Source organism: Protopterus annectens, chromosome 4.part0 (assembly GCF_019279795.1).
Source record: "Protopterus annectens isolate FY-2018-M chromosome 4.part0, PAN1.0, whole genome shotgun sequence".
Classification (NCBI taxonomy): domain Eukaryota; kingdom Metazoa; phylum Chordata; order Ceratodontiformes; family Protopteridae; genus Protopterus; species Protopterus annectens.
This window is the reverse complement of record NC_056733.1, coordinates 93,260,412-93,282,582: the sequence shown is the minus strand read 5'-3', so window position 1 is coordinate 93,282,582 and position 22,171 is coordinate 93,260,412. Positions and strand designations below refer to the sequence as shown.

The following is a 22,171-nucleotide window of genomic DNA, read 5'->3' as shown; positions in this document are numbered from 1 at the left end:
TTTTTTTTTTTTACCAGAAACTACTTTAGTAGATGCATGCTTAGTTTTCTGTTTCATTTTGACAAGAAAAATGGGTCCAACAGTGCTACTAATGGCAGCATCAGCTTCCCCAAGGTTGGGCACAGCATTCTGACACAAGAGGGAAACCTTCCAACCTTCCCCCATTTTCTCTCTCAGGACTAAGAGTGGCATCCCTTGCCCAAAGTGGGGACCCAAACTGCTTCACACGGCAGAGCTAACCCTCCAGTCCATAGCAACTGTAGGTGCTATACCAGAGAGATCCAGCGTAAAAGGTCAATGGTCTGAGGTACAACAAATGGCCACAGCACAGTCACCCAGCTACAGCTGAGCTAGCCTGCTGCAATGGTAAAGGTTGTTTGCTTAGTATTTTTTTTTTTTTTTTTTTTGGTGGCTAGAATAAGGGCAGACCATGGGACCAGTTGTCTGTTTCATGGTCAAGCTGAAAATAGTACCTCTTTCCGGGGGAAGACAAGCCCCAAATGCTAGCTGACACTACCAATCTACAAAAATTACTTTTTTTGACAGAAAAGAACAGTAAAAAAACACTTTAAAATACTATGCCAGCCACAAAAAAATAAATAAATAAATTTCTCCACAGCAAAAATGGTTTTGGTTACTTTATACCACTTTTAAATGTACTGGAAACACAAGCTCCCTATTTAAAAGTATTTAAAAGTAAGCTACAGTCTCACGACAGTCCACCAAAATACAGCACTCCTAATAACTTTCCAGTAGAGGAAAACGATAAAACAGCAACATAAATAAGAAAAAATATTTTTTTTCCCAAAGAATACTTATCTGCTCAGCAAAGAAAGAGCACAATCCAACCATCAATACTTGAAAGGCTCAAAGAAGTGTACTTTTTGGCAGCAGTAAAGCTTTGAAAGGCTTCAAGCCCAAGCTTTGGTTTTACTCAGCTCAGCTAGAGTTGCCTGATAGTTTGGATATGTGGAAGGTGCCCTGAAGTTTTAGAAGATGACCGATGTTAATAGCCTCAGCAGGATATAATCCATACAGCTAAGTCTACTGCAGCAGTTATCAATATGATGAACATTCCCAGGTTCTAAAAGTAATTCAGAGTGTAAACCACTGCAGTCTAACTCCACCGGAGACCAGGCCTAGATCATACAGTCACATCAGGTAAGGGCAAATGTTTGCATCCCTGATTCTGCAGTGTGCTATAACCAGACATTTTATTAAGACTAAGAGTGCAACAGTGAAACCAAAGGGCAAATAAGGTAATTTTTAGACTGGAAACTTCTGCATTGGACCAAATAAAATACTCTTGGGTCCCTGTGTATAAAATGTCAAGGTAGGCCTTCATTTAGATTTTCTCTTACCATCAAGGTCTGAGGAAATATGAGAGTTAGAACAGCACTCAAGGTTAACATTTTGAAATTCAGAATCTTGAGAAACTGATTTAGAATGGAGAGGTCTCCTCTTTCCTGTCTACTAGGTATAGCTTTGAGAAAAATCCCTTTACCCTCTTCTCCTCTTGTCACCTTTTCTATGGTACCATGCTGGAAAATAACCACCAACAGAGGCTGTACCAAATGTCTTTGGTCTTTTGGAACAGAAGACATCCCTTGAAATTCTGGTGCTGATAGGAAATGTAGCCTTTAACCCTAGCTTACAATCTCTGTACACCTACTTGTCACCCAAACCTTCTTCCCACGTCTTTAAGGAGAGAGACAGATCCCCAATCATGTAGGAAATCTGTTCTGGGTAATAAAAAGGATAGCCGAGTGCAGTTTGAGAAACCGGTAAGAGGAAGGGAGAAGTGGAATGCAGTTACTGGTGCTCCCCCAAAGGGGTCCTGGCTCAGAGTATGTCATAGGTTCATAACCTAGGGTCTACTTATGAAGCTAACGACCACAATATCCCTCACAAGTTTAGCCAAGCTTTCCAAATATATCCAGTAAGTTTTTTTTTTCCCTATAGGTTATTTTTAAGGGTATAGTTTAATGATCAAATATAAGCTAGAACATGGTTGGGCAAGCATTTACAGGCTGCTTCTGTCCATTACAGATGCAGGTGCCAGATCAGGGGGTGAATTTCCAATTTCCATCCACTGGTCCAGTTTACTCTTGAATATGGTTAGGGAAGAGCTCTGCTTCACCTAAATGGGAAGCCTGTTCTGGAGAAGGGGTATTCTCCAAGACACATATCTGTTCCTCCAACAAGTCTGTTTTATGTTGCGGGCATGGTTTAAGTCTCTGCAGTAGACGGTTTTGATGCCATTTGTTTTTCATATATGCAAAGGTTCCATAAGAGTGGGATCCAAGGAAGAGTTGTATGCCAGGCATAAATCGCCCTTCAACAATCTGTATGAGACAGAGTATAGGGCTAAAGCTTTTAGGTGATCCTAACAGAACATGTTGTTTACACCATATATTCTTTTTGTGAGGAACCGCTGTAGACATTTTAGTTGCTGCATGTGCCTGGTCAGGTACATATCAAAGGGGCCACTGTATTTAATCATGGGTCTGATGACGGCTGAATACAACCGAACAATGACTTCCCTGGACCTAAAGGCCATACCCTTGTTTATAAGTTGAGAGATATAGAATGATTTCCTTACTAACGTAGAAATATATTGGTCGAAATCCAATTTATTGTTTACATATGTACCCAAACCCCTGACTACTGTGTCAACTCTTAAGGATGGGTTGTCAATGAGGTAGTTTCCTGGGTTAGATGCCTTTCCAAAGGACACTATTATGCATTTCTTGACACTGAGTTTTAAAACCCATGGTTCTGGCACCAGTCACTTGTCTGTTAGCCCTTCCAGAAGAATATTAGTGTCTTGGGGGATTCTATGGCTGTTTCTAGTTTGCAATCATCAGCCAAGTTCGTCGGCCAGAAGTCCTTAATGTTGGTCTTGACTTCTGAGAAGTAGATGCTGAGAATGAGCAGATCCAGTACAGAACCCTGAGGGACTCCTCTTGTGACTGGTCTCTTTTTGGAGGTGGATTTCCCCTATCCTAACTTCTTGGGTCCAATATGAGAGCCAGCTGGCTATCCAGAGTGTAACACAGGAGTTTATGCCTAATTACAGGAGTTTGCTTACAATGCCGAAGTGCGCTGTTGTGCCAAATGCTTTGGCTAGATCAAGGTAGGCAGTATCCACTTTTCTGGCCTCGTCCATTGCCTTAGTGACCTTCTCAAGGAAGTCACCAGGTTGAATAGGCATGATCTAAACTTGATGAAACCAAACTGGGTTGGATCCAGTGTCTGAAGGATTCTTATGCCATTACTTACCATTTCCATGATAATTCTTTACATAGCTTTGCACATGAGACTAATCAGACTTGTGTGTCAGTAGATGGTCCACCCTGGTGGCAGAGGGATGACTGCTGCAGTCCTCCACTCAGGTGGCACAAAACTTGACTGCAGGCTATGGTTGAAAAGTGACTCCGATGGCCCTGACAGGTCATGTTTAGTGCTACTTAGGAAGCATCCTGGAATATTACAGAGGCCCATCCATGCATTGTTCTTGGCCTTTGAAATTGCATTTAGGACTCACTCCCTAGTACTAGTTGTGGGGATTGTTTTTAATGGTATTTCTTTTTTACTGAAAATTTTAACAATATTAATATATAATAACAGAAATATTATAAAACAAATATATGTATCTGAGGGGCTGCACAGTGATGCTGTGGTTAATGTCATCACCTCACAGAAAGAAGTTCTCCGGTTTTATTCTCATCTGGGGTGTCTTCTGTGTGGAGTCCGCATGTCCTCCTTGCATTCATGTGGATTTCCTCCGGCTTTCTCCAATATTCTAAAGACATGCGTCTGGCTGGAGTGTTTCTACCCGGCCTCCGCTGAAAATAGGCTCTGTCCTAGTTGGACTTTCCTGGTCAACAAATGTTAAAATAAAATAAATAAAAGAACAATAATAAACAACAACTAAAATAATTATTTACAACTGTGTCTAATATAAAACAAACTTTTGATGGTACTTGTACTTCCTGAAGAATGATAGGGGGAGAGGAGAGTAAAATTGGGTCTGAATTTGTTGTCCAGTAGATTTGCTATATCCATGTCACCAGGCTTCCCTTACCATCTATGCCCCTGAAAGACCTTCCCTTTTGTATGCTTCTGCTTTGTCTGATGTAAAGACAGCAGTTTTTCAAAGGATAATTCCTATCAAACTTAGTGATGGGTGGTGTAACGGTTCCTTATCATACTTCAAAAGTCTTGCCTTTTGCTTCCAGACTTTTTTTAAATTGCTGCCAGGAAAGTCCAAAAATGGCAACTTACGGGACGGCAGATTAAGGAGCTACGTCTCTACTTCCTATGGCAGGAGGTTCAATCTTGGCAGGCATGTCTCCTTATTACAGACGCAGCAGCAACTCTAGATGTATTCAGATTTTACAGCATACTTGCTACCTGCATAGCTGACTGGGAATATAAGAGCAGTTGTCTCTTCAGACTAGCACCTGCTACTTCTCCTGCTTTACCAATAACTGGAGAACTCCCCCTGTCACTTAATAAACAGGGGCTCAAAGCAGATAACTTGGGAGCCCAGGGCTGTTGAAGTATATAGCTTCTTCCTAAAACAGTCTAAGCCTCAACATTCCTGATCATTGGGAAGAACATTCTTTGTTGGGAACAATTCAGAACCCCTTGGCAGTATCCAGTAATAACCAGTGCTGGATATACCACTTGATATGTTTGCCACAAATACTTAAAAGCAAACATAGACCCTATAAAATGGGTCATGCTTCCTTGCTGCAGGGAGATGGGAATCAGATTCCAGGAATGCTGTGTTAAAACGATTCATAAAAGCCTCAAAAACTGCAGTAGCAGCAAAATGATGGAAGCACTGGCACAGATGTCAGGATCACAATGTGAACAGGTCTGCCTCTTCCTCTTTTGATGGAGGATGATCTTCAAATTGGATGTCTGGTGCTTAGCTGCAGGTCTTGAATACATATGAGAAAGCCTTACGCCAGCTTCTGCTAGTTCTGTAAGGGAGTGGGGGAGACAAATCTGAGGAGCCACCTGATGTCAATGTATCCAAAACTGTGACCATTTTGTTATTGGGCGAAGCCCCCTGAGAGGCAGATACCACCTCAGAATTTGTGATTCCTGACTGCGAAATCCCAGACTTCCACATTATGATTACAGATGCCCTCTCTAACCAGCACTATTAGGCTATCTCCTTTGGTAAAGGAAACTACGAAATGGGCACCACTATCAAATGCCTAGATCAAACACAGAATAACTTTGGTTCATGAGTACATGCTAGCAGCCAATGGCAAGGAGGCCTACAAAGGGGCAATACCAGGAGCCACAGCAGTATTAGATGTCTGAGACAGCAGTTGTGACAGCCTCCATGGAGCCAATCATCTCAGGTCTATGGAGACCAGCAGAACCATCACTTCATCCTTGGTCTCTCATCTTTCTCTCTCTCTCACTGGGGCCACTTTTCCATCACTTTTATACTTTCTCAGAAAAAGTGTCTGAAGTAGACACCTTAGGGTTGTCCGACAAAGTGGCCCTTATGGAAACAGTCTTTAGCTTCTTTTTGTTTTGGTACGACTGCAGAACCACCTGGCTTCTCCTGTTGGACTTCTTGTTGAAGCTAGTATAAGCTCTGAAAGAGGTTACACATTATGAAAAGGGCACACCAACACACACAAACTGCTTTTCTAAGGGCAGACATAACCCGCTAGTCCTAACTTCACCAATAATTCAGATACAAAAAGATAATCAAAAAACAGAAAAAGGATCAAAATGAGCAATACATCAATAGTGTAAGAAACAAAAGATTTTTTTTCACCCCATTGAGCTACTTGTACATCAGCTATGGCAATGGAACCACACAGCAAAATACGCAAGTGTGAATGACAGTATTGTACATGCAGCAAGAACATTAACAGGGACTTTGGTAACGGAGGAAGGAAAAAAGGTCTGGGAAGTCTCCTACGACCTTGGCTTCTAGGAAATTAGACCCGAAAAGAAATCACCAGGTTGAACTGGCTGTGCTTTATCTGAATTGTGTTTTCTTCTTGCATCTTTGTCTTTGAGCTTTACAGCCACAAATTTGGCTTGCAGGTCCTAAGGGGTCAGTCTGGGAGGAACTCAAGGTCAAAGCCGCAACTGGGATGAGTACAGAGCTAGCCTAGAATTTTAACAAAACTCAACTTATTTCATCTTTCTTTTAATGTAGCTGAATTAAAAGGCTCATAAATGTCACAAACTCCATCAATAGGGACTTCTAAACAGCAGACACAAAGAGAATATCTATCCTGAGATGATAATTTTCAACCACACACTTCTTAAAAGCTCTTCCATCCTTAGTAGTGACTAATACTGCACATCAAAAACCTGAGAAAAGGAGAAGCATAAGTACCACTAGACAACCAAGGCAAAAAAAAAAGGTAAATCACAGAAAAAACTTGCCAAGGTAAAATAAAAAAGTATAGTTCTAGCACATTGTTAAAGCGCAAAGTAACTTGGACAACAGAGTTGCATGAAACAAATTACTACTAGAACAAAATTAGAGGTGGTACGAAGTGCCTTACATTAATGAAGGTAAAGTCAAACTTATTGCAAAACCATATAAAAATGAAACATACTTACTTGGGAATTGCAGGATAAATAAAAGGAGGCAAACAATGAATGGAAAAAAGCTGGAAAGGTGCAATTTATTCACTCACTAGATAAGAAAATGTCAGCAAGTGTATGGAGCCATTTCTCAGATGACATCACCTACATGAGGAAAATGTGACCTTAGAGAAGTCTGCTTGGATGGCATTATCAATAAAGGAAGGGACCTGTTTTAAATGTAGAGCCACCCAAGTCCTGCTGGCTTTGGTCTTGATGGTTGGTGAAGATGGAGCTTATCTCAGAGAGTTTATACTTTTTTCAAAATGAAAAAAAAAAAGTACGGGAGTACTACTCCAGAAGTCAAGGTTCCTTGACAACCTTAAGAGTCTGAACAGTGTTAATGATGAACTTGTGAAGGCCTAGAAAATGACTTTACTCGCAAAGCAAAAAAAACAAAAAAAAAAAAACAGGTACACAGTGAAATGCCTGTTTTTTTTTTTTAAACTTAGCTCCCACTAACAGCCACTAGTCTGAGTGTGAATCTGTACATACCAATGAATATCTTGACAGATGAAGCCAGGGAACAGACATTCACCTGCAGCTAATTCACATTCCTACAATGAATTTTTGAAGCAATGATCCTTATGAACATCTGGTCTTTATCATAACTGGATTTGCCAGTATTTAAAGGAAGAGAATTCTCTGAAAAGTCTAAGTAAACAAAAGGCTGAAAATGGAAGTAGTTTTATTCAAAATGTTTAGTATAATAGGAAGAACCACTACATGAATGGAGCCTGGAAAACATCTGCTAAACCAGAAATACATTTAGGAAATATAAAAATTAAATGCAGTTTAAATGGTATTTTATGCTCGTAATGCTTCACACTGCCTACTCATTTTAACAGTAATCAAGTGACTGATGCATTTAAATACAAAACACTGTACCTTTATTAGGAGGATACTTCGGCTTTTTTCCACCTCCAACCAATGCTAAATAATTGCACCGAAACAGCATTTCAATGTGACCAATTCCACCTTCAAGGAACTCTGAAAGAGGAGTTAGAAAACTTCAGATTAGTACAGATGGCTCACCAATAACATTACATATACATTCGCACAGTTAACAAGAGCCTCAAACCAACATTTCAAGGCTTACTAAAAGTATTACAGCTAGTAGTGGACAGTAGTTAGCACCAGAAATTGTCAAAAACGCATGTGGGAATATATAATGGCTAAAAGAATGGCAAAAGTAATGCCAAAACTGACAGATATGGATCAATGTGATTTTGAGGAAGGGAGGCAAACACTTGACATTAACAGAACATTGATGATCCAGAGGGAAGCAGAATGTAAGAAAATACCATTGCTGTTGGTGGGTCTTGATGCAGAGAAAGCATTTGACAGAGTAAGTTGGGACTTTATGAGCAGCGCAATGGAAGCATTTGCATTTCCTGAAAAAATTATAAGGCTGATTAGGAAAATATATGAGGGATAGCAGGCAAAAAATAAAGTGGGTGGGGTCCTCTCTGATAATTTCTGCTTGAGCAGGCAGGGGCATCCTCTTTCCCCATTACTATTTGCATTATAGTTAGAACCACTGGCAAAGAAAATAAGGGACTCTGAAATTCAAGGATATAATTGGTATGCTAGCCAGGAAAAGCTGGCTTTATTTGGAGATATTACTTTGTATCTGACAAAACCAAACAAAAAGACATTACAGTGCTATGGAACACTTTGAGACTGTCAGATATTTTAGGGATACAAAATTAATGTAGCTAAAACAAAGACAACAGTGGTAAATTATGTACCCACACATGAACTGGTTCAGGAATTCCCATATTTATGGGGACATGATTTTATTTTTATTTTTTTTTATTTTACATTTGTTGACCGGGCTAGTCTAGCTGGATTTATTTCCATTTTCAGTAGAGGCCCGGGGAGAAAAGCTCCACAGTATATACAAAAAAACATACATTTGAAGTCAAATACAACAAAAACACCAGGATAAATGTAAAGACAATAAAGAAAAGTTAGTATGCAAAAACAATTTACAAATAGGAAGTGATATCATTTCCTATAAACAAACTAAACTACTGAGAAGCAAAAATCAGGGAAAGGTGAGTAGGGAGAGGAAGTGGGAGGAAAGTAAAAGTAAAGTAAAAAGAAGGATTAAGCAAACTTTCAGTGAAGAGGAAAAGAAGTAAGTGAAAAAAAGGATAGTTGTTCAGGGAAGAGGGAGAGAGATGTGGGGGAGTAATGAGATAGAGAGGGGTAGAAATTTAGTCAGGTTTAGTGCAGGAACAGAGCCAGTGACTTTTCAAGTGTTCTTTTATTCTTTGTTTGAAGAGGGGCAGTGATGAGATTAGTGTTATGTCACTGGGTAGTAGATTCCAGTTCCTTCCTACTGTACTAGAAAAAAGAGAGTCACCAGCTGAGTTATTGGACTTTGTTAATTTAGCCATAAGTTTTCTAGAAGAACGAAGGGAGTTAAGATTATTGTATGGTATTAAAAGTTCTGAGAGTATAGGGGTGTTTGAAGGCTGGTGCAGTATTTTGTGGGCAATGTTCAGTTGGGCGATGAGCAGAAGGTTTTGGAATTCCAGCCAGCCTAGTTGTTTCAGGTTAATACAGTGGTGGGTTCTGAAGGGGTTGCTAGTGGCGAAGCGGGCGATGTTATTGTAGCATGTAGCCAGTTTATTAAGGTTGGCTTTCTTAAGGTTGGTAAATATAGGTGAAGCGTAGAGAAGTGTTGACAATAGATGGGAGTGGGCAATCTTGGCTCTAGCAGATTCAGTTAGGAAGGGTTTAATTCGGTATAAGGATCCTATTTTTCTGTTGACTGATTTAATGGTGTTGTTAATGTGTTGATCAAAAGAGAGATTATTGTTAATGGTTATTCCTAACAGTTTTGTTGTAGGATCGGGTGTGATAACCGTGGCATTATTAGAGGAAATGGTGAAGTGTAAGGAAGGGGATCGGGTGGTGGGAGTAAAGAGAAGAAGTTTAGTTTTTTTGGCATTTAGTAAGAGGGAACGTTTATAGAACCATGTTTCAACTGAGTTGAAGATCTTTTGAGTATGTGAGCAGAGTTCAGAAGGAGAAGAAGCAGAGCAGATAAGGGTAGAGTCGTCTGCATATTGGATGCAGGTAGCTTGAGGGATAGCAGAGTGGAGATCATTAATGAAAAGGGAGAATAGAAGTGGCCCAAGAATGGAGCCTTGAGGGACACCAATGTTTATGGGTAGGAGAGAAGAGAGTTGATTTCCCCATAGAACTGCTTGTTGCCTGTTGCTTAGGTAGGATTTAAACCATTTAGTGGCAAGGTTGTCAAAGGAGAGGGATTCAAGTATGTTAATTAAGGTGGAATGGTTGACCATATCGAATGCTTTGGAGAGGTCAATAAAGAGAGCGGAAGAGAGAAGGTTGTTATTACGATTCTTATTGATGGTTTCTACAAAAGATAAGAGAGCAGTGGTAGTACTGTGATGAGGTCTAAAACCATGTTGACAGTTTGCTATTATGTTGTGCAGGGTGAGATGTTGTAGGAGTTGCCGGTGAATACATTTTTCCATAATTTTTGCTATTGGGGAAAGGAGAGCAATTGGTCTGTAGTTGGAGTAATCGATAGAGTTACCCCCTTTATGTAATGGAATAATATGGGAAACTTTCCAGATCTCAGGGATGGTTCCTTCTTGGATTGTTCTATTTATGAGTATGGATATAGGGTATGCAATCACTTTGGCAGACCTTTGGAGGTAGAGAGATGGGAGCTTGTCAGCTGAAGGAGTACCAGGTTTAAGTTTGTTAATAAGTCTGTGGATAAATGATGTGGGGATAGGTTGTAGTGTAAAGTTATAGGATGGGTCCTTAGGGTTACTAGGAGGGGAGACATAGTTGATGTTCATTTGTCTGGCTAGGGTTTGGATAGAGTCAATAAAGAAAGAGTTAAAAGTATTAGCAGTTTGGTGGGGGTTGTCTGGGTCAGCATTAAGAGGGGTGGGAGTTTTGGTGGTTCCTGGGGAAAGGAGTTTATTAATGGAAGACCAGAACTGTTTGGGGTTGTTATGGTTTGTTTGTTGGAGTCTACAGTAAAAGTTTTTTTTGTCAGTAATAATTGCTTTTTTTGTCAGATTTCTAAGCTGACGGAAGTGGATAAGATCAGGGTTATTTCTATGGTGTCTCCATAAAGCCCATACTTTGTTTCTGGAAAGAATTAAGTTGTTGGTTTCTTTAGAGAGCCAGGTTGCAATGTTTGGTTTCATTCTGACAGTACGTTCGGGGGCATGTTTATCAAGAATGGATAGGAAGGTAGTATTAAAGTATAATACTGCATTTTCCAGAGGAAGTGTTTTTAAGGGGTTCCAGTTACATTAATTTAGTTCAGCTTGAAATAAATATATGTTAAAATGTTTGGTTCAGCGAACTTTTCTAATGTTTGGGAGGTTTGAAAATTCAATTTTGTCTCCTGTAATATAAGTCAGACAGTGGTCACTGATATCATCTGGCAGGGTTCCTACATCATAAAATTGTTTGTCTTTGTTTATAAGTATCCAGTCAAGAATGCTGTCTTTATTATTAGGCTTATTGATTATTGTGGTTGAGGTCATGGTTTGGGAGAAACCATAGAGGTTAGTGTGAGAAGTAGGATTTTCAGCATTAATACTTTTCCAGTCTATGTTAAAGTCACCAAGAATTACAGTTTCTTGGGGGTAAGTAGTGGATACCCAGTTGAGAAAGGCTTCTAAAGTGGGTATATTGTTACCAGGAGGTATGTACATACAAATTATGTATAGTGCTTTCTTAGAGTTCAGTTGAAGTTTTGTAATAATGATTTCTGCTTTGCTATCCTGAGTTGGGTCTACAGGCAGGGTGGAGATATTTAAATGATTCTTATAGAGGATTGCAACTCCACCACCTTTACGTTTTAAACGGTTGAGTCTAGCTATATTATAGCCGTGTGGTAAAATGGCAGTATCTTTGGTATCAGGTTTTAGCCAGGTCTCAGAGAGGCAGAGGATATCGAAAGAGTGGGTGTCTAGGAGTGCATGAAGGTGTGATACTTTGTTATTTAAACTTTGAATGTTGAGATGTCCTATTAGGAGAGTATTATTAGTTTTTGATCTAGAAGTTTGGGATGAGGGGTTTCTTGGTCCTGGGTTAGGATGGATGTCTCCATCTTGTAAGGTGAGATAAATAAGTTTAGTTAATGAGTTGTTTATTAGGTGGATTTGGAGCTTCAATTTTTTGTCAGTAGTTAGGACATAATTAATATGGGAGAGTCTATGGTATTTGGATAGAAGGTATCTGGGGGTGTAGGAAATGATGGGGTATGAGTTGAGAGTAGTAGAAGGGTAAGTTAAGGTTTGTTTTTGTATGTAGGTAGGATGGATAAAAAGTTGATTTTCAAAGAAGGTAAGAAGGTAGGCTGAGAGCAGGATAGTTAAGAGTAAGAGTGAGAGTATAGGTATAGTAAAATGGGTGGTAGACATTATAGAGGTAAGGTAAGGTAGAGGCAAACAACGGTAAACAGGTAAGTAGCAAGTTTCAGGAATTAAAATACGAAGGAAGTAGAGTAGGGAGTGTGTAAGATAGGATTATGGAATCCTGAGGGCAAGATGTATAGAGAAATAACAGGTTGAAATAATAAGGGAGGGTAAAAGGTCGGGGAGAGATATTGGCATAAAAGGGGGAGAGGTGAGGGGTGGGGTTTAGAAAAAGAGAGGGAAAAAAGATTAAAGTTGATAGGATGGTAGAGGTAGGGGGAGTGTCTAGAGAGGTTTAAGTGTAGGACCCCTGGGGGTGGGTGGGAATTGGGGGTAGGGAGGGGAGCAGAGTGAGCCTGCAGGGCGAACAGAGCGGGTAGAAACAACTGGAGGAGGAACAGGAGAAGAAACAATCAGAAATACAGGTAACTGTAGGTAAGTGAGGTAAGGCGTGAGTATGAGAAGTTTAGTATGGTACAGAAGCAAAGGAATGAACAGTAGAGTAGGGAAAAATAGTGTTTAAGCACAAAGGAGAAGTAGGAAGATGAGCAGGTCAAGAACAGTACAGTATAGAACAGATTGCAGGGGTAGGAAGGCAGAAGTCCAGATGCTTCCTCTTGCAAAGTGTCTTCCTGGAAACTTCTTCGGTGGGAGCTTCTAGAGAGGTCTCGGAAGAGCACGGTTCGCCCAATGGGGTTTCCGGAGGCTCAGGGTTTCTATGCTTTAATGGAGCGTGTGTTGTAGAGGCAGACACCGGTGCTTTAAGGGAGGGAGCTGCTGGTACTGACGGTGTGGTTGACAGCGTGGACAATACCCTCTCCTCATGGCCTTGAAGGCCCCTTAGTCCCAATGTGAGAAATCCCCTGGATCAGAGGATACAGGGGACTCTCCTGGCACCAGAATAGAGGGCTCAGAGCCAAAGGTCAGAGCAGAGCTCACTCGAGCCGAAGCCCCAAGAGGCAAAGTCGGAACTGACAGGTCAGTGTGACTATTCTCGCTGGACCCGACCGGCGAGTGTCGACTTAGAGATCCCTCTGTCAGCACCGAAAATATCAGGGCAGTCGGGCCCAAGGAACCTAAGGTAGGTGTCGGCAACAAGGGCTCCACGATCATCAGTTCCGAGCTCTCCGGCTCCGAAACTTCCAAGGCAGATCGGAGGAGGAACAGTAGACAGTGGGGGAACATGTGTTGGCTCCGAAGTCCCAGGGGTCGGTGCCGATAAAATTTTTGCATGTGCCGGTATCTGCAAAAGCCTCTTCACCACACGGTCCACATCCAAATCAGAGTCTCTACTTGAGGCCAGAAAAGAATGTGTGGATGAAGCCACCGACTGTAAGATGCGGATTTCAATGTAGGAAATACCGGCTCCAATGTCAGGGACTGGCTCCTAACCAAAATAACAGTCGGCTCCGTTGGCTGTGGAGCTGATGTTGAAGCTTTACTTGATCCGTTTTTTGGAGTCGATGGAATTTTTTCTTGGCTCCGAAGAACTAGAAGACGTCTTAGAGGGTTTGTCATGCTTATCCAGTGCCTCTTGGAAGGAGGATTTTAAAAGACCTCTACCCATAAGCTCTCTCTTTCTCTCATGCAACACTCTAGCACTAAAAGAGTGGCATACTGAACAACTTTCTTGCAGGTGCACCTCACCCAAACAATACACAGTCAGTATTGTCCATCAGGGATGGACATCTTTTGCCCACATTTTGGGCATTTTTTTAAATCCAGACTTGGATTTCTCTTTCTCTTGATGAGACATCCTGACAGACAACAATATATATATATATATATATATATATATATATATATATATATATATATATATATATATATATATAAACACAACACAGCACACTACTCTTAATAATGCAAGATCTCCAAACAATTAAGCTAAATATCAATATACTTGCCCTGTAAAAAAAAAAAAAAAAAAAAAAAAAAAAAAGGCTCTAACACCACACAACTATGCAAGAAGAAATATAGGATAAGGAAAGCTAAAGGCCTAAAAACACGGCCACTTATCTAAGTTATTTAAATCTATAAAATAACTAGCAATTTACCAAAAATACACAATGCCCTGTAACTAAAAGGGTTCTAACACCACACAACTATGTAAGTGGAAAAAGAAATGGGGAGAACTAAAGGCCTAAAGACAGGCCACTTAGCTAAGTTATTTAAACTACCTAAGAAAAAACTAGCCAATACCAGGAATACACTTATAGGAAGGCTAACTACTATAAAGAAAGGAAACTTATTATTAAACTGTTTAATTTAAGTTATGTAGCAAAAAAAGCAATAGCTTTCACTGACCAGTGCTGGTGAACATCCGATCAAGTTGCAGCGGCAAACAAGACCAGAGGGAAGATCAAGGTGCATCATGGGATAGGGAGTTGGCTTCAAGCTGGTTGAAGACCTCAAGCTTTTGCAGTTGGCCAAGTCGGAGCAGAGGATCGGCTCCGAACCCATCAGTAAGAATGAACGGCAAGACAGAACTTCACATCAACTGTATAAAAGATAAGTCTGCCAAATAGTGTGTGCATGTAAGGCGAAAGTTGGAAATACACATTCAAAACATAAACAAAAAAAACTGGCAGGTAACAGGTGGGAACAGCTTTTTATCATAACGGCTATGCTATTCATATCATCTTGGAAAGTAAATGGTCTTACAGGTATAGACAAAAAGGAAAGAGTATTGAATTACATTAAGAAATGCAGAGTGCAAAATAGCAATGGTGCAGGAGGCACATTTGGAAATAAATGAGCATGTGAATTTGACAAAAAAAAGGACTTCAGGACGGATATTCAGCAAAATATCAAAGGTAATGGAAAAGGGAAGTAACTATAACTATACCAGTTATTAAAGGTCTCCTATAGCAACAGTACAGGAAAATAAAAAACAATAATGTTAGATTTGTGGTAGTAAAGGGCAATAGCAAGGAAGGAGAATTACACTGGTATTTATATTCCATCAAAAACTGCTACTATGGAGCTTAACAAAATTTGGGAAAAATAATCAGCTTTCAGCAGGGATTATTATTGAAAGGAGGGGAATGGAACTTGATTTGCAGTAGTGATGATGTAGCAGAGGGACCTTGAAGGGAATATAATAAAAGAGGTTAGATTTCTGAATAAATTTATGAAAACATCTGGTATTGAAGATGTGAAATCAGAAGTAGGTACCAAAGACAGAAATGACATAATATTCCCAAGGTACAAAAGCTGGGCTAGACTAAATACAAATTACATTTCACATGAATGTGCATTTAATTGAAAGCTTTGAAACAGAAATCCAATAAATATTTCAGATCATGCACATATAAAAACCAAGATAGAAGGTTAATGAAGTAAAAATGAGAAACTGGAGCCTCCCCACCTACCTGTTAAAAAGAAAGAATTTAAGAAATGGGTAATGGATACTATTCAAGAGTTGCTTTCAGCCAATAACATCCTGGAGTTCTTAAGAGTGGGTGAAAGTGCTCAGTATTTAGCCATTTATTAAAACTTGGACTGACTGTTACGGCTGGAATTGGTGTTTTTTTATTTTTGTTTAGTTTGCAAGTTTTCTTACACTCAGTGTTTTTAACTGTACTATTCAAGAGTTATTCAGGGAGACAGAAATAGGTTCAGACGTTTTAGCTAGTGAGTGGGATAAAATGAAAATGGAGTTTAAAAACTGGGTAGAAATAGAGAGTTGAAATTACTTAGAAGGGCTGTCAAAATATTGCAGAATAAGGGGAATCTCACAGAACAAGAGACACACATGCAGGATGTTAAAGAGAAAGTAATGGAGTATCTGGACAATATGCATGAGTTTAGAAAGATTACTGTTAAGCAACTATTTTTGATAAAAACCTCCACAGCACAAAAACTGTTAGCACAATAAATTGTACAACAGAAAGTAGAAAAGGTTGTTGCCAAACTTAGGGAGCCTATAAAGAAGAAAAGTAGCCACAGATCCTGTAAAGGTTTTAGAAAAATTTTGGAAATGCTATTAACATTTACATAAAGCAGAGAAATGTCCAAACAGAGTACAGACGGACATGTTTATGGAAGACTTGATTATGCCACGGTTACAGGTAGATGAGGCTCAATAACTAACAGTTAAGACAAGAGGGGATGAGATTAAAAATGGTGATGTATAATCAATTTTCAGGAAAGTCTCCAAAAGTAGACAGTATTATTGTGGAAGTTAAGAGGGAAGAAAATGACAAAGATCTGGAAAACTTTATTTAATAGCATTTTAAAATGAGGGAAAACACCAACATCTTGAAAGAAAGTTGTGGTGGCTGCATTATCTAAAGACGGTAAATAACTATCACACCAAGCTTCATATATACCCATTTTAATTTTTAAATCATGATTACAAAATGATTATGCTTATACTAGTTAAAAGAATGGCAAAAATGTTCCCAAAATTGATAGATATGGATCAATGTGGTTTTATGCAGGGTAGGTAAACATTTGACTATGTTAATAGAACAATTACGATCCAGGTGGAAGCAGAATGTAATAAAATACTGCTGTTGTTAGTGGGTCTTTATACAGAGAAAGCATTCAGCACAGTAAACTGGGATTTTATAAGTAGGGCAATGGAAGCATTTCCATTCTCTGATAGACTAAGGTCAATTAGGAGGACATATGAAGAATCTATGGCAAGAATTAAAGTGGGAGTGTTTCCTCCGATAAGTTGCGTTTGAACAGAGGAACCAGGCAGGGGTGTCCTCTTCCCACCTTTACTTGCTTTATATTTACAGCCACTGGCAAAGAAAATAAGGAACATTCAAGGGTAATTGGTACGATAATCAAGAAAAGTTGGCTTTATTTGCAGACAGTCTTTTCTATCTGACTAATACAGAAATAGACATCTCAGTGTTGAGGAACATTCTGAGGCATTTTTAGGTCTTTTTAGGTTATAAAATTAGTGAAGATAAAATAAAGGCTATAGCCATAAATTATATACCCTCACATGAACTGGTTCAGCAATACCCATGGGGACATAAGATAAAGTATTTAAGAGTATGGATTTAAAAGCTTCTTTTATGGCAGCTAAGGATATGTGGGAAGAGGCTAAAAAAGAAGTTATGTACTTACCATAATGTTCCATGTGTGTTGTCCATTTTCATTCTTCCTCAATGACTGGGTTCAGATCTGACTCAGCTGCTTTTTACAGCTCATGGAACACTGAAAGCTCTCAAGCTCTTCTGCTACCCATAACGCTTTAGTTCCATACCATACCTTACATCTTGTTTGCTGACTTTAGTGAATAAAAGAAATTTACCTATACCAGTACCTGGAATCTTAAACAAAGGACAAAGAAGTTATGACGTACCATAACGTTCCATCTGTGCTGTTGATTTTCATTCATTCATTACTGATGGGTTATCTGTTCCGTCGTCGGAACAGAGCCTGCCATATATCAAGCTCGCATCAGCCAAAAACTGTTGAGCCAAGGTCCTACCCAGAATGCTCTTCTCCCTGTTACCCTGGATCGAGTTTGCAAGTTGATAGACAAAAGCAGAGGCTACCTCTGGTCATAACAGACCTACAATAAAGGAGTATACGAGATCAACCAAGTACCTCTGGAGGGGGACGGAGGGTGGGGAGTAATGAATGAACGAAGATCAACAACACAGATGGAACATTATGGTAAAACATAACTTCTTTATCTGATTTTGTTTATCTTCGTTAATTCCTTACTGATGGGACAGAGTCCCTAGCTACCTGTATCCCTGGGTGGCCCTTATGAAAGGACATTCCTCAGCACTATGCAGCCAAAAGAAGCTCTACCTCTGGAGGCCAAATCCAATTTGTAACTAAGAATAAAGGTATGAGGTTTGGCCCAAGTCGCAGCTGAGCAAATAACATTGAGGGAAGCCTTAGCATGGAAAGCTGCTAAAGTTGCCATAGACCTTGCAGAATGTGCTTTCACTCTGTGAGGCAAGGAGACATTGCTCTTATTGTAGATAAAGGTAATGCAATTTCTCAACCACGAAGCCAATGTCACTTTTGAGACAGGATAACCTAGTCTTGGTCCAGAAAAAGCCAGTAATAGTTGGTCTGATTTACTGGTAGATTTTGTTCTGTCCAAATAAAATCGTATTTGTCTATGAACATCCAGGGAGTGCAGGCAATACTCTCCTGTGTTAGAGTGGTTAGGACAAAATACTGGAAGGTCAATAGACTGCTCTGACATCACTTTTGGTAAAAAGGAAGAGTTAGTTCTCAGTAATACCCTATACTTATGGAAGATAAGATACGGACGTTTGATGCATAAGGCTTGAAGATCTGACAAGTGACTGGCCGATGTGATTGCAATCAGAAATGAGAAGTTATGTACCTACCATAACGTCCCATGTTAGTTGTCTTCTCTCACCTTCTTTCTTGCTGGATGGGTTTGGAGCCGAACCTCGGCTCCGACTCGGCCTATACTAAAGCTCGAGAGCTAATTTTACCGGCTCGAGGCAAGCCTATATCCCATGATGCCTAACTACCCAGATCTCGTTTGGTAGCTAAGAAACCATAGCCAATTCAGTCTCCCCTCTGAGGTGGAGGAGGAGAAGGAAGAACTCCCCAAATATCACTACCTGAAGCTGCATCTACCCCAGGACCAACTGTCTGAGCTAGGAATAGTGCAAGATAAGGTCCCCTGTAAGAAGGGGAAAAACCTCTCGGTCTGTCCAGGCTAGGGGGATGGTGGGCGGGACGCAAGAAAGAAGGTGAGAGAAGACAACTAACATGGAACGTTATGGTAGGTACATAACTTCTCAATGTTAAGTTGTCAATCTCGCCTTCATTCTTGCTGGATGGGACCGCGTCCCTAGCACCTTCATCCTGGGTGGCTCATTGGAACAGACTCTTGAGAACGGCGGAACCAAAATTTGCCCTGATTCTGGAGGCCATGTCCAATTTGTAATGTGTAACGAAAGTATGAGGAGAGGCCCATGTGGCAGCTGCACAGATAGTGTCTATTGGTAATCTAGCTTGAAAAGCTGTAGATGTAGCCAACGCTCTGGTTGAATGGGCTCTTGGCTTAGAAGGCAATTCTTTACCTCTGAATTGATAAATACAGGTAATCACAGAAGACAGCCACCTAGACAGGGTTACTTTAGATACCGGAAGGCCCTTTCTACTCTCAGCATAAGATAAAAAGAGTTGATCAGATTTCCTGAATTGTTTAGTTCTGTCCAGATAGAAGCGGAGCTGACGATGAACGTCCAGACAATGTAGTTTTTGCTCCGCCCTGTTTGAGTAATTAGGAAAGAAAACTGGAAGATCAATAGATTGATTTAAATGTCTGAGAAGCCACCTTGGGTAAAAAAGATGGGCTAGTTCTTAGAGAAACCCTGTCTTTGTAGAACACTAAATAAGGAGGGCGAATACAGAGGGCATGAAGTTCAGATACTCTCCTAGCAGACGCAATGGCGACTAGGAATAGCGTCTTCCAGGAAAGTAACTTCAAGGAGCAGGAGGCCGCAGGTTCAAAGGGAGGGAGAATCAAGGATGCTAAAACTAAGTTTAAATCCCACTGTGGTGGGGGGGTCTTTGATCGGAGGCCTGAGTAAAAAGATACCTCTGAGGAATGCCTTGCAAAGCTTATGGGACATGATGTTGAAGTCCGACAAGCCTATGTGAAAACTTGAGATGGCTGCTAGCTGAACTTTTACTGTGGAGGAAGAAGATCCTGAGTGAAAGATTTCGGCCAGGAAATCCAAGACCAAATGTATTGGAGCAGTGAAGGGATCTATGTTCCTAGCCTTTGCCCAAAAGGAAACGCGTTGCAATTTACTAGCATAGATCCTTCTGGTGGAAGACTTAAGGGAAGCCACGATAATATCTCGGACAGAATTCGAAATCATAGGAAGCCTGGCTAGGGACGGAAGTGGAGCAACCAAGCTGTGAGGTCGAAAGATTGGAGGGATTGGTGCAGCTGCCCTGATTGATGGGTCAAAAGATCTGGCGTTGGATCCAGACGCCAAGGTTGCTCCAAAAGATAGCGATGCAGGAAAGGGAACCATATCTGTCGAGGCCAATAAGGGGCAATGAGGATCATCTTGGCCCTCAAGGCGGTAGCCTTCTGAATTGTTTGTGTGATTAACGGAAAGGGGGGAAAGGCGTAAAGGAGTCCCAGAGGCCAATCGTGGACTAGAGCATCTCTGGGGAGATGGCCTGGAAGGGGGAAGAGAGTGAAGAAGTGGAGGCACTTGCTGTTTTGTGGTGTTGCAAAAAGATCGCAGCAAGGAAACCCCCACTTCCGAAATATATTGTCCGTCACCGATTGCTTGAGAGACCACTCATGAGGCATGAGAACAGCTCTGCTCAGCCTGTCCGCTATGACGTTGGACTTCCCGGGGATGTGCGTTGCTATCAGAAACTGCTAAGAAGAGATCGCCCATTGCTAGAGTCTGAGTGCTTCTCGACACAGAGGATATGACCTGGTTCCGCCCTGCTTGTTGATATACCATACTACGGACATATTGTCCGTCTGAATTGCAATCGTCCCCAGGGGAAGAGAGTCTTGAAGGGCTTGCAATGTCAAAAGCACTGCTCTCATCTCCAGGACGTTTATGTGCAAGTGGCATTCGAAGGGTTGCCATGTGCCATGGACTGTCCTGCCCTGAAAATGCCCCCCCCCATCCAATCAGGGAGGCGTCCGTTGTGACTGTGGCGACCGGGGGGGGGGGGGGAGTAAAAGGTCTGCCTTGATGGACTTGAGGGGAGACCATCCACCAAGATAGATGTTTTCTGCAAGATAGAGTTATTAGGATCTTGTGTGTGTCATAGGGAGCTGTTGGAAGGACCACTGGGAGAAGAGCATCCATTGAAAAAGCCGCATGTAAAAGCGGGCAAGGGGAAGAAGCGTGATGGCTGCCGCCTTGAGACCTAATACCTTCAGAACATACCTGGCCTGAACTTTGTTGTTCTGAAGAAGAGCGTGAACATGACTTTGAATATCTAAGACCCTCTGCTCTGTTAACTTTGCTAAGAGCTGAACGGTGTCCAAGGTGGCGCCTATGAAAGTAATAGACTGACAAGGCGATAAGGCAGACTTTTTGAAATTTAGAGATATATCTAGCTCTTTGCAAATGTGGATGGTGTAGTCTCTGGCTAGAAGGAGTTGACACCTGGTGGTGGCAGTGAGGAGCCAGTCATCTAGATATGGAACACCTGGAATCCTTGACGTCTCAGGTGAGCCGTAACCACTGCCATACATTTGGTGAACACTCGGGGGGCTGTAGTGAGACCAAAGGGCAGGGCTCTGAACTGGTAGTGACTGGCTCCCAGCCTGAAGCGGAGAAACTTTCTGGAGCGCCTGTGCATTTTGATGTGATAGTACGCATCCTGAAGGTCCACTGAGCACATCCAATTGTCCTTGCCTAAAAGGGGTAAAATGGACTGTAGCGTGACCATCCGGAACCTCGTTCTTTTTACAAACTTGTTTAGATTGCTGAGATCCAATATTGGCCTCCAGTCCCCTGTTTTATTTGGTACCAAAAAGAACTTTGAGTAGACTCCGGATCCTAGCTGGTCTGCTGGGACTGGCTGGATGGCTCTCTTTTTTAGCAGCTTTGATATTACTAGTGCTGCTTGTTCCCTTAGACTGGGTGGAACGTCTGGAAGAGACCCCATTTGAATCATAGGGGTTTGGATAAAGGGGATTTTGTAACCCTCGGATATGATCGACTGCACCCATTTGTCTTGAGTGAGGGAGAGCCAGGCTTGTGGGTACAGCGATAATCTTCCCCCGACTGCCTCCGAAGGTGGACAGTCGGGCAACACCTCAGGGATGCTGGAAGGGTTTGTCAGAGAGGGTTTCTCTGCTACCCTGGTTCTGCTGATCCCCTCTGCCTCTTGGGCGGCGTCTGTTGTTGTTGTTCCCCCCTCTGCCTCTAGGGGTGAACTGAACTCTTGCGTCAGGCGTGACTCAGATTTACGGAACCACATTTTTCCACCCTTTTGACCCTTAGGATATGGTCTAGATGGGGTAGAAAAACGGACTCCTACGGCAGAAAGAGTCTTGCCATCTTGTTCACATCTGGTCAAAGTATCTTTCACTTGAGGTCCCAACAACGCTGAACCATCAAAGGGGGAGTTAGTGAAAGACGCCTTGA

At 41.2% G+C, this 22,171-nt stretch overlaps 1 protein-coding gene across 2 annotated transcripts in view; it reads right to left on the bottom strand.

The window, feature by feature from the left end:
* WDR45B (WD repeat domain 45B) overlaps positions 1 to 22,171 on the bottom strand; it is a 1,288,431-nt gene that overhangs the window by 888,575 nt on the left and 377,685 nt on the right. For both annotated transcript variants that reach the window (XM_044068126.1, XM_044068127.1), the window contains exon 3: positions 7,528 to 7,629. In XM_044068126.1, the coding sequence (XP_043924061.1) occupies positions 7,528 to 7,629 (102 nt within the window). The remainder of the gene's footprint in view (positions 1 to 7,527; positions 7,630 to 22,171) is intronic.